The sequence below is a fragment of the Propithecus coquereli genome, unplaced genomic scaffold (assembly GCF_000956105.1).
Source record: "Propithecus coquereli isolate 6110/MARCELLA unplaced genomic scaffold, Pcoq_1.0 Scaffold294, whole genome shotgun sequence".
NCBI classification, from domain to species: domain Eukaryota; kingdom Metazoa; phylum Chordata; class Mammalia; order Primates; family Indriidae; genus Propithecus; species Propithecus coquereli.
This window is the reverse complement of record NW_012148552.1, coordinates 3,143,664-3,155,804: the sequence shown is the minus strand read 5'-3', so window position 1 is coordinate 3,155,804 and position 12,141 is coordinate 3,143,664. Positions and strand designations below refer to the sequence as shown.

General features: G+C 49.5%; 1 protein-coding gene across 1 annotated transcript in view; it reads right to left on the bottom strand.

The window, feature by feature from the left end:
- RABL2B (RAB, member of RAS oncogene family-like 2B) overlaps positions 1–648 on the bottom strand; it is a 14,482-nt gene extending 13,834 nt beyond the window's left edge. Inside the window, exon 1 of the mRNA XM_012648813.1 lies at positions 482–648. Within this exon, the coding sequence (XP_012504267.1) occupies positions 482–588 (107 nt within the window). The 5' untranslated portion in view covers positions 589–648. The remainder of the gene's footprint in view (positions 1–481) is intronic.
- Positions 649–12,141: the final 11,493 nt, after the last annotated feature.

Sequence of the window (12,141 nt, the reverse complement as noted above, 5' to 3'; positions counted from 1 at the left end):
CTCTCTATGTGGAGAGTTCCACACCTGTGCTTCTAGGCACTGAATAAGCCAGTCTTCACAATGATTATAGTCAACCATCATTTCTATCCACTCTTCTCAATCTCAGTGAATCCCCCCAGAAAGCATCTTTATCACCTTTATTCAATATGTCATCCAGTTGTGTGGTCACTTTCCTCTCTTCATTCCCATTCCTCTGCCCTTGCAATCCCTCAGCCCACAGACCACATACACTATCCTCAGCTGCTCCACAGCTGTCAGGACTTAGGGAAATGCTCCAATTCCTCAGTCCTATGACTTGTCCCCTCCCCAAGAACATACACAACTGCTGATGTGATTCCGCTCATGCATGCCTGGGCTCCAGCCAAGACTACTCTCCCTCACCATCCCATGGAAGTTATGCTCCTCTGTGCCACCGGAGGACTTTTCTAATGACCCAGACCTACTCTGGGCCTGGCCTTTCTTCCCTAATCTCCCAACATACTTGGACTTGCCCACTGCACTGTCTCCCAGGCAGATGATCTTCACGTTTTCATCAGCATCGTATTTCTCTTGGTCCAGCTCACAGGGTTTGGTTCCGTCTCCCGCCATTGACTCCTAGCTGTAGAGAGGGGTCCAGCAAAGAGGAAGGGGGTCTTGTCACTGTTTGGGAAGAGCAACAAGAGGCTGCTGTTAGAGAGATGGGAGGTTCCCTCAACCAAATCTATTTCTTCCTTTTCCTGTACAGGAGAGCCTATGAGCCAATGAGAGAGGGGCACCAGGACACACACCTTTCTTCATTTACCACCAACTTGGTTGCTATGTGCTGAGCCTTGGGGTTGTAACCTTGTCCCCATGAGATCCTCTTAGGGTGGTTTCCCCTACATAATCTTCCCACTGTGGGTATGCTCAAGCCACACCTCCTACTCCCACCTAGAGAGACAGTATTCTAAAGCCATGCTGAAACTTTACAAGTTCAACATATAAAAGTTTTCTCACTTGTGAAACAGGGACAAAAATCAGTACTCATGTCACTTGGTTGATACGAGACACTGTCTGCCAAAAAGCCTGAGCGCTCATCACTGAACGACACAGACTACACAGCCAAAGATTGCCTAACCCACGTTCCTGATCCTCTGCCCTCATGCCTCTCAGCTCCCCTTCATTTTCCATCCTACTGCAACAGGCACATGCTTCTCCCTCCCTAAACATGAGTATTCCCCAAACCCTCTTCTCCAGGGGTATTTCAACCTCTACTAGTTTCCAAAACCTCCTAAATGCTGATAATGCCAAAATGAACTTGCACTCAGACTGCTTCCCTCCATGCCTGTCTATCCCACCCCAAACGCTGCTCCTCACAGTCACCATCTGTACATCACCAGCCACCCAGTGCCAACATCTAAGTGTAACATCATCTCTAGCTTTGTTCTACTCCCTCACACCCAAATACTACTTTGCAAACATTCCTAAGAATGTATCATAGTCCAGACTCTGAGTTAGCTGGGCACATAGAAATGATACGATGACGACAGCACAGCAGCAATGACTGGACCTTAGTGAGCATTCACCATGAGCAGACAGTGCATCGGGACCAGAGGGTATGAGACACAATGATGGCAGAGTCTACCGTGGTCAGAGCTACGACAGAACCGTGCGCACGGTAAGGGGTGGAAATATCAAGGCTCCTGAGTTTCCCTGACTGGGTCGCCGCACACCTATTGCCTCTGCATAGGCAGGGACTGAGCGTAGTTTACCGAGGTACACTCAGCTTCTACCGCAATCGCCGGGAAGTGGCAGGTGCTTGGTAAGCACGGTGAGGGGTCTGCACCTTTCACCTCCGAGCGAGGTGCTTGAAGCCAAACCCAGCCGTATCGCTCCAAGCGCGAACACTTTCAATGGCTGTCGTCGTCCTGAGATCCAGTGGGCAAGCTGTTTCACTAGACAAATATTTTGAGGCATCAACCACCGCCGCATGAGCCCACCGTCCCGTCCTTCCCGGACTGGGCCCTCCCTTCCTCCCAGGCCCCAAGCACCGCCTGCGAGGGGCGGTTCCCACACGCTGAGCTCGCTACCCAGGCGAGCTGGGTCCTCACATGCGGTCCCAGGCGAGGGCTGGAGAGACCAGGGACGCTGCGGGTTAGCCCGCCCGCGGCCAGCGGCCCCTCGGGCCCCGCCGCCCGCCTCGAACCTCGCCGCGTCCCGGACCACACCAGCCAACACAAGCTCACGCGGCGCCGCACTCCGCTTCCGGCTCGGCCAGCGTCCTTGCAGCTGCTACGCAACCGCGCAAGGACCCCAGCAGGGCTGCCCGGTCGAAGGCCTGAAAGACCCAGCCGGCCGCAGGCTGCCTATCGCGGTGCCTGGCCGGAAGGCGTTCGGTGAGAGCACCTCTGACCCCGGCTGGTTTGGGGCGCGCTTGGGCCCCAGGACAGAGGCAGGGTTCACGAGGCCGCAGGGTTCACGAGGCCGCAGGGTTCACGAGGCCGCAGGCCTCGGGGAGTGGCGGGGGCCGGGCTGCAGGTGCTGAGGCTTCGGTCGGGGGCCAGGGGAGGGCCGCGGGGCTGGCCGCTGGCCCGGACGAAGTGGAGGGGCGGCACGTCAGGTGGGAGAGGCGAACGACCAGGAGCCTTCTCCAGTTTGTGCTTCTTGGATGTGGTAAGTTTGAGCAAACGTCTCGACCTGTCGACGTTTGTTCACCAAGAGCCGAGGCAGCGCGACTGAGCAGGAGTTGGGAGCGGAGGCGGGTCAGCTGTCCCGGCCCGTGGTGCTTCCCCTGACCCACCAGCGAGCGCCCGCTGGGGACGCTGCTGCGTAGGGCGCCTGCCTCCCTGGAGCTGACCTTCCAGTGGGACAGACAGATGCGAACCACGCGGCTGTAAAATTGCAAAGGAGTCCTCTGCAGAAAAATGCCCCAGGAGAGGGGAGAAGGCTGACAGGGGCAGGGAGCTGAGCTCCAGTGGGTAATTGGGCGAAACCAGGGCAAAGTCCTGTCAATAGAAAGAACCCAAACTCTGTACAATAATTTAAAGAGGTTTATTCTGAGCCGAATACAAGCGATCATGGCCTGGAGAACCACGTCCTAGAAGCCTTGAGCAAGTGGCCTCACCGTTTTTGGATTACAGTTTGGTTTATACATTTCAGGGGGACAGGAATTACACGTAAAGTCATAAATCAATACATGGAAGGCGTACATTGGTTTGATCCGAAAAGGCAGGACATCTCCAAGCGGGGATTACAGGTTATGGGAGGGTTTTAAACCCTCCTATAAAGAATCTTTAAGATTCTTTGATTTGTAGTTGGTTAAAGAAATGAAGACTTGGAATGTTTTAAGGAAGTCCGCTAATCATAGACAAACCACTGGACATATACGGAGGCTCAAGTGATCTGTTAAGTAAATTGGTGGCCTGCAGGTGTGGTTTAACCTTTATCTTACATGGCTTTAGGCCTATTAATGATTTTGTGTCTTATTTTTACAAAGAATAACTCCAGAAGGGACAGGGCATAACTAGGCGTGTCTGCCAACTCAGATTTAAGGTTTGTGTGGTGGTGGTGGTGGTGGGGAGTTCCCTTGGCCAAGAGTGGGTCCACTGGGGTGCTTAAGACTTTATTTTAGTTCACAGTCACTACACATGGCCTTTCTGGCCAAAAGCCTTTTGTAACGGAAAGGCTCATGAGGCTGGAATGAAGGGGATAGTTATTCCAGGTGAGCCTAGAGAGGCACCAGGGCCTCAGCATTCAAGGCCTTGCAGCCCACACTGGGGGTTTTGTTTTTATCCTGAGAGCAGAGTACTGCTTGAAGCGTTAAGGAAAGGGAGCCTGTGACTAGATTTGCACTTGTAGATCTGTGAGGAAGCTGCTGCACAAATACAGGAGCAGTGCTGGCTGGGGATGGCAGCCGTGAAGGGAGAAAACTGACGATTTGAGAGCTATTTGGGAGGTCAGGTGATAGCTTGCATATGGAGGGTCAGAGAGTAGGGGTGTCAGGGACAGCCCTCTAGATATCTGGCAAATGTCCTACTTGCTCTTGGGTTACTCATCACCTGGGATATTAGGAAGACTGGGTTGGTTGATTTTTCTTGATTAGGCAGGACTTGGGTTTGTAGTGCAGTGTGGTGCCTCCAGCTGAAAGCTTGACTTCTTGTGTGGGACAGACCCCACATCGCCATTCCTGTGACTGCCAGGCCACTTTGAGGCTGAGACAGACTGAGTTTTGTTTGGCCTCTGTGCTGCATATGTTTACAGATGCCTTCTTTGTGTTGGCAGATTTAGGGGGCCCACCAGATAGGATCCTGTGAGGAGACTTCAAAGGTCTTTTAGTTCAATTGACAAAGTGCTTTCTCGTTCATTATGTTATTTCCACAAGCAAAGGTGAATAAAATAAAACTACAGAGGATCGCTTAATCAATAAGGTTGATGAAGCACCTGTGCCAGGTAGTGTTTTAGCTCCTTGAGACAGCACAGAGTTGAAACAATCCCTTGCCTTAAGAGTTTTGTATCTACAAGTCCTGCTGTTGAGGAGAGCTGAATGTGTTAAAACTGTGGTCCCCACCCCCCAGTACTGGTCCATGGCCTGCTAGGAGTTGGACTGCACAGCAGTAGGTGAGCGGCTTCATCTGTATTTACAGCCCCTCCGCATTGCTCTCATCACCCCCTGAACTCCACCTTCTGGCAGATCAGCGGTAGCATTAGATTCTGCATTATTATTAGTTGTGTAATTATTTCATTATATATTACAATGTAATAGTAATAGAAATAAAGTGCACAATAAATGTAACGCACTTGAATCATCCCAAAACCATCCCTCCTACTCCCAGTCCGTGGAAAAATTGTCTTCCATGAAACCAGTCCCTGGTGCCAAAAAGGTTGGAACTGCTATGTTAAAGGGTCTGGTTTTGGGCAGGCGAGATCCTGAGCTATCTGTAAGATTAGGCAAGAGGAAGTTGGTGTCCAGCAAGTATCCAATAGCCCATTGACATCCCAGTTCTCATCCACTAATCTTCCAGTTCTAGAACTGATGAAGAGGCACTCAGAATAGAGGCCTTAAGTGGAGAAGAAGTCAATGTGGTCTTGTGGCTGGCCTGTTTTGGGAGTATAAATTATAACTCATCTGTAAAACAAAAAGTTGGAAAGGGAAGGAGGATTGGTGGAAACAGATAATGTTTCAACTTGAGTTTCTCTTAATTGTCTTCCAGTCACCTAAACCAGAATATGTACTCCATGGGGCAATTTGAGGGTCTTTCTACCACCTTTCTCCCATGGGCCTAAGTAGGCAATTAAATGGAATAATGTATACAGCCTCAATACATGAAAGTTGAGTGCTTTATAAGTGTTTGCAGGGAGGGACCTTCTGGCTTGGAAGGCTGCACCACTCCCAAGGAGAGGGTGGGTGGGAGTGCAGTGCTGGTGGGTCCTTATCTAGCTCTGTGACAGGAGGATTGAGATGGCCTTGGTCTTGTGAAGTCCTAATTCGCCCTGTGGAGGGGCTCGCCCCTGGTTCTGGAGGTAAGAATGGACCCTAAGCTTCTGCATGCCCTGGCATCTCAAGCATTCAGGTGCTGTAGGTCTCTTTGGGGACTGACTGCAGAGTCCTGTGCCAGATGCTGTGGTGACGAAGCTGGGTGCCAGGGTACCTGACCCTACTGGAGAATCCAGGCAGATAGAAGCAATGAGAAGATGAGAAAGGACCCAACACGCTGATAACACAACTGACCCTCAAGGCCAGGGATGGTAAGTGCTATCTGAGCAGGGCTGCTGAGTCTGGCTGCTGTGGTGCAGAGGATGACCTGTGACTGGTGGACTCCACCAGGCCTCAGGAGGAAGGTGGACATCAGCTAGTGTGCAGGAGGAGGGAAGGTATTTCAAAGAAGGGAGATACTGAGCAGGAGTAGGGGGGGTCTGAGGGCCACTGTGGACAGGGCCGGTGGGACCAGAGGGTTGGGAGTTCTGTGGACAAGGAGAATATGGCTTTGAGTACCAGGCTAATGTGATTGCACTTTGTTCTATGAACAATAGCAACTCCCCAAAGCTGACCAGAATGTCACATGTAAATGATGGTACTTTGGACATTTTTATCTATCTAGTCTGATGATTTGGAAAGAGTGGAAGAGACTTGAGGAAGGACCACTGTCAAGACTTGGCCTGGTGTGGGGGTGAGGGTGCTGTGGCCCGAGCAAGGAGGGCTGTAGGGTTTAGGGAGCAGAGAGCGCCTGTCCTGCCCCTCCTCCTGAGGCTCTGCCTCTGCCATGTGACTACAAGTCCTTACCTCATCTTGCTTTCTTTGTCAGGACCCGGCCCATGTCCTGGGCTCTGAGGGGTCCTTGTGGTTCTTTTGGCTCACCCAGGTCTCCTGTCACTCAGATGATCCCTTTGAGTGACTTTTATCCTGGGAGTGGTTTTCACCAGCAGATTCTGAGTGGAACATTCTTTATTCTGCAAATGAGAGAACTTCTGTGGAGAAAGGAATAATGTTGGAGGTTTCACCTGAACATGAAGATGGTGCCAGCAGCCCTCTGCATGAGAGGCACTTCTATCCCAGCAGTCTTACTGGGAACACGCAATGGCAGGCTCACACTGGCTGTGTACCATTTCAGCCAGTCTTCTAAAATCTTGGCTTATACACAAACTTCTCATGTTCATCAGTTCTTATTTTAATGTGTTCTAGGCATATTCTACTGAATAATCCCAAGTAGGAGCTGAATTTCAAGTCCTGATAGTAATATCAGTAGTTAGTATTTAGTGAGTGTTTACTCTTTGTCAGATGTTGTCCTGATGCTATTTAGCTGAATTAATCCTCCCAACAACCATATGAGGTAGATACTGTTATATCAGCCCACAGGTTGGGAAACTGAGTTAGGGAGGTTAGTGACTTACCTGAAACTGCACGGGTCATAAGTGGCAAAGCCTGCATTCCAACTCAGGCATGTAGGACTCCAATGTCCTTGTTCTTTTCCTTATAATGCTTTTTATTATCCTAGGTGAGGAGGTAGAAGTACTAAACATTCTCTTTGGAGACAAGTCTCAATGCAAGTACCCTTTTTTTAAATTGATAAACCTTATTTTTAGAGCAACTCTAGATTCACAGCAAAATGGAGCAGAAAGTCCAGAGGGTTCCTGTATACCCCCTGTTCTCGCCACCTATAAACATGTACCCTCCCTCACTATCAACATCCTGCACCACAGTGAACCTACATTGACATACCATTATTATTATCTTTTGTTTAAGTTTACTCCATGTCTTTATTCCTTTTTTTTTTTCTTTTTGAGACAGGGGCTTACTCTGTCACCCGGGCTAGAGTGCAGTGGTGTCGTCATAGCTCACTGTAACGTCAGACTCCTGAGCTCAAGCAGTCCTCCTGCATCAGCCTCCCATACCACCGTGTCCAGCAAATTTTTCTGTTTTTTGTAGACAGGGTCTCATTGTTGCTCAGGCTGGTCTTAATCGCCTGATCTCAAGCAATCCTCCCACCTTGGCCTCCCAAAGTGCTGGGATTACCGGCATGAGGCACCACGTCCGTGCACCTGCATGTCTTTTCATTGCCTGATAGCTCATTTCTTTTTAAGTGCTGAATAATATTCCATCATTTGGGTGTACCAGTTTATTGATTCATTCACTGATGGAAGGACTTCTTACAAGTTTTGGCAATTATAAAGCTGCTATAAACATGCATGTGCAGGTTTTTGTGTGGAAATAAAACTTTAGCTTCTCTGAATAAATACCAAGGAGCATGACTGATGCATTGTATGGTAAGACTGTTTAGTTTTGTAAGAAACTTGCAAACTGTTACTAGGTGGCTGCTCCATTTTGCATTCTCACCAGCAGTGAATGGGAGTTCATGTTGCCCTAAATCCTTGCTAGCATTTGATGGACTCAGTGTTCTGGCTTTTGGCCATTCTAATAGGTGTATAGTGGTATCTTGTTTTAATTTTCATTTCCCTGGTGACATTTATTGAACATCTTTTCATATGTTTTCTTGCCTGTACACCTTTGATGGGAATGCTGCTGAGACATTTTGTGCTTTTTAAAATTGGAGTGTTCATTTTCTTATTGGTGAGTTTTAGGAGTTCTGTGTATATTTTGGATAACAGTCCTTGATCAGATGTGCCTTTTGCAAATGTTTTCTCCTAGTAAGACCTTGTCTTTCATTCCCTTGACATTTCTTTCTCAGACCAGAGATTTTCTGTTTTAGTGAAATCAAGCTGATTAATTCTTTCTTTCATGGATCATGCATTTGGTATTGTATCTGAAAAGTTACCACCATACCAGAGGTCTATCTGGGTTTGGAGTTGGAGTTGGGGCTGGGGTTGGTTACGGGATTAGGGCCAGGGCTAGGCTTAGGGCTATGGACAAGGTTTGAGTTACTGTTGGTGTCAGGTTGAGGGGTGAAGTGGGTTTTGGGGTGGAGTCAGGGTAAGGTTTAATGGAAGAGTTAGCATAAGGGTTAGGGATTAGACACAGGGATGGGGTTAGGGTGGGGAGAGTTAGGGTGAGTGTTAGGGTGAGAGTTATAGGGTGACAGTAAGAGCTGGGATTGGAGTTAGAGTTAGGGTAGGGCTGTTAGGATTAGAGGGTTATGCTTAGGGTTAGGGGTGGGTTTGGGATTAGGGTTAGGGGTTAAGGTTTGGTGTTAGGGGTTAGGGTTGGATAGGATTAGGGTTGGGTTTAGGGGTTAGGGTTTAGGGTTTAAGGTTAGGGTCAGGTCCGTGTTGGGCTCCCAGGAACGCTCAGAAGCGGCGAGGGGGGACAGCCTCAGGGAGGAGGGGACTCTCCCCTCAGTAGAGCTTCTCCTCTCCCTCCCTCCTCTTTTTCACTCGATGGATTAATAAAACCCTTTCTAGAGGGATGTGGCTCTTTCTCCCCCTCGTGTGCTGCCTTCGTGGGCGTCACACCACACATCAGATCCTGAACAGGAAGTTGCTGAGTGTGACTGAGAATGCTCCAGCAAGTGCAAATCCTGTGTCAGGGACTCCAGCATCCAGGGTGGGTGCTTGGGCCCTTTTGTAGGAGGTATAAATCTTGTGGTGGGCACCCTTTGTCCAGATGTGTGGTCTAGAGGAGCAGGGCATGCCCAAAATCATGGCAAGGCCTCTGAATGGAGTCAGTGGTGAGCAGGGCAAGGCCTCAGAGCCCAGGTGCGGCCCTGCACAGTCCTGTCGGCACCAACAGACATGTAGGTCCTTGCTGTTGTTTGTACTTGAACAGCAAATGTTCCCTAGAAACATGCTCAGATGCTCTCTGTCCTTCCCCCCAGACACTGTCAGCCCCAACAGGGACCAACTCTGGGAAGTGTTCCTGCTGTTGGTCTTGGTTTTTAATCACAACACCGTTCATTGTTTTGTCATGTCTATGTACTTATTTAGAAAAAATCAAAAACCAGAAAAATGGGAAGGAAACATTAACATAACTCTAAAAAATGAAACCTGTAGAAAGATGTCAACTTCTCATGTGTTTTTGTGACCTATGTGAGGAAATGCTCCTGCATAGACTTTGTCTAATCCAGGTGGCCCTACAGATGACCTGGGCCCCTGCTGATCTTGACCAAGTGCCTGACCTCCAGGCCCTCATGCACCAGGCTCCTGGGCATCGTGGTGTGACGGAGGCCTTGGGAACCGCCACAGGTGGGTTCTGTGAAAATGATTCAAAACAGCAACTGGGTAGAAAGTTGATGTCAGTGGAGAAAATGAGATGACATCCAGCAGGACACTATAGTTGGAAACATGGCAACCATTGGCTTTTTCCTTCCCTGAAAGGAAGCGTTCCTGGGGAAGCTCAGAGCGGCAGACCATGTGCTTGTGTGAGGTGTTTTCAATTGTTCTGTATCTGATTCTGAGGGATGGGTGCCTACCAAGTAGAGCATAATCTCTGTTGTGTGTGAAATAAGTCTCTTTCCACATAAACCTGAAGGGAGGGACAGGCTAGCAGGAAAGAGGGAGACTGGGGGGTGGGACGTGGGGTAGCAGGGCAGGAGGGAGGGAGCCCTGGCTGAAACTCAGAGCAGGCGGTTGATGGAGGTTGGGCCCCGCACTATTCCTGCAGCATGCAGCGAAACGATATCTAACCTCCTGGCAACTCTCAAAAGGGGGAAACCCTACTCAGGAAGTTGTTCAATGTGCACCAAATGCTGGGAGACCCCCTGTGGTATGAAGAAAGACAGCATTTAGACAAGTTGATTCTGGTGTGTCCTCCATGTTTTGAAATTTGATGATGTCTTTGTCGGATTCTTGGCTTCCACTCCACAAATCATCTCAAAGAAACTGTGTGTGATGTGTGTGTGTGCTCACAGGAGATGCAGTGTGTGTGGTGGTGTGTTTGGTGAGTGGATGTCATTAACCCATAGGGCTGTACAACAAAAGACACGCATTTAATAGAAATAAATCCCACAAGACCACCACTTGGTCTCGGGTTTCAGCATGATTGTGACCAAACCTATTTATAGAATTTCCTTATGTGAAGGCACAACACTCTGAAACTTTAAAGATAATATTTGATTCCAATAGAATAAAATTAAACAGGAAGCTTGGACTGTGCGTGTGATCACTGTGCTCATGTTGTAAAGTGGAAGTACGTGTATTTTGATGCTGATGTGTTGTCTCTCGTTCCCCTCACCTCTGGCCCATATTATCTTGGGCATCCACTGTATCCATTCTATGCAGAACCGCAGTTGTTTCCCTAGGCCATATTTGGTCCAGAATCCTTTTTTCTAGACCCACACAGGCTAGGTGGCTTGTCTGGAATCTTCTAGGCATTGGAAGTGATGAAAACTACATGGAAGAGAGAAAGGAGACATAATGTCTTGTTTTTCTGACTTTGGGTTTGTGTTTGTACTGCCTCTTACCAAGGTGTCATGTTTCCCCTGAAATCTCATAGTGAGTTTCCAAATTTGAGATGCATCTGGAAGCAGTGTAGCAGTGGCTATAGCTTGAACAAGTTATGTGTGCATGTAAAATATATACATATCTACAAGTCTGTGCATGAAAATGTATTTCTTTGTACTTTTGATACAATGTATTCATTTGTTAATTTTTAATTATATTTGATATAAATCAAAGGTTTGTTGCAAAACTTTATATTTAAGAACAGTATTAAAAAAACGTCATCCCAACCATGCAACACAGTTGGGACCTACTTAAAAAAAAATTGTGTGATTGACTAGTTTGCTGCCTGAGTACTATTTATCAGCCAAACTTTGGATTCTGCTACTGTTTCTACAATGACATTTGGTATGAGGCAAAGTCCTTGGATTAAAATAAAAACTTAGCGAAAAATTAAAAAAACAAAACCCCTCCATGCTGCTGTTGGTGTGTGCAAGGTGAAAGGCCGAATGGATGACCCAAAAGACAGATTTCACACAGAGGAGTAGGGGCCGTCCTGCCCTGCGTGAGAGTAGGCGGGGCCGCTGCACCCTGTGTGAAGGAGGTGGGGCCGTGGAGCCCTGCCCCATGAACACCGAGGGCTGCAGTGCTTGCACGGGCCAGCAGGGGGCAGACCTCATGTCTTGCTCTGTGAGTGCTGAGGGCTGCAGTTTCTGCGATGGCCAGCAGGGGGCGGAGCGCCCATCATGTCCTTTGGCGTTGCGCCTGGCATGAGAGGAGTTGGTGCTGCGTCCCGCGTGGGAGGAGGCGGGGCCACCGTGTCCTGCGTGAGAGGAGGCGGGGCCGCCACACCCTGCGTGGAGGAGGTGGGGCCACTGTGCTCTGAGTAAGGGGAGGCGGGGCCGCTGCACCCTGCGTGAGAGGACGCGGCACCGCCCCCTTAGTGCAGCCCTGCAGGAGCCATTGTCTCTCGGAACTGCCCCCGCCCTGCCAGTGAGTGAGACTTTCATGTCCTTAGGCCTGAGGCCCCAAGAGCGAGTGAGGCCTGCCCATCCCCAGACCTGAGGCAACAGCGAATGAGACCTTCCTGTTTGAAGACCTGAGGCACCCACGAGTGAGGCCTTCCCCTACGCAGACCTGAGGCCCCGAGGGTGAGTGAGATCTTCCCGTCCCAGCCCCGGGGGCACCGCCTTCCTGTCCACAGCCACCTGCCTAGGGGCAGCCGGTCCTCAGAGACCCAGGAGGGGCTCCGTGTGGAAATTTGGAAATGGGGAATCCACAGTTTCCACCACACCGAGGTCCCCCAGCCCAGGACGTGGTGGCCACAGGTGTGACGACCACGTGGTGGCCTCTCCA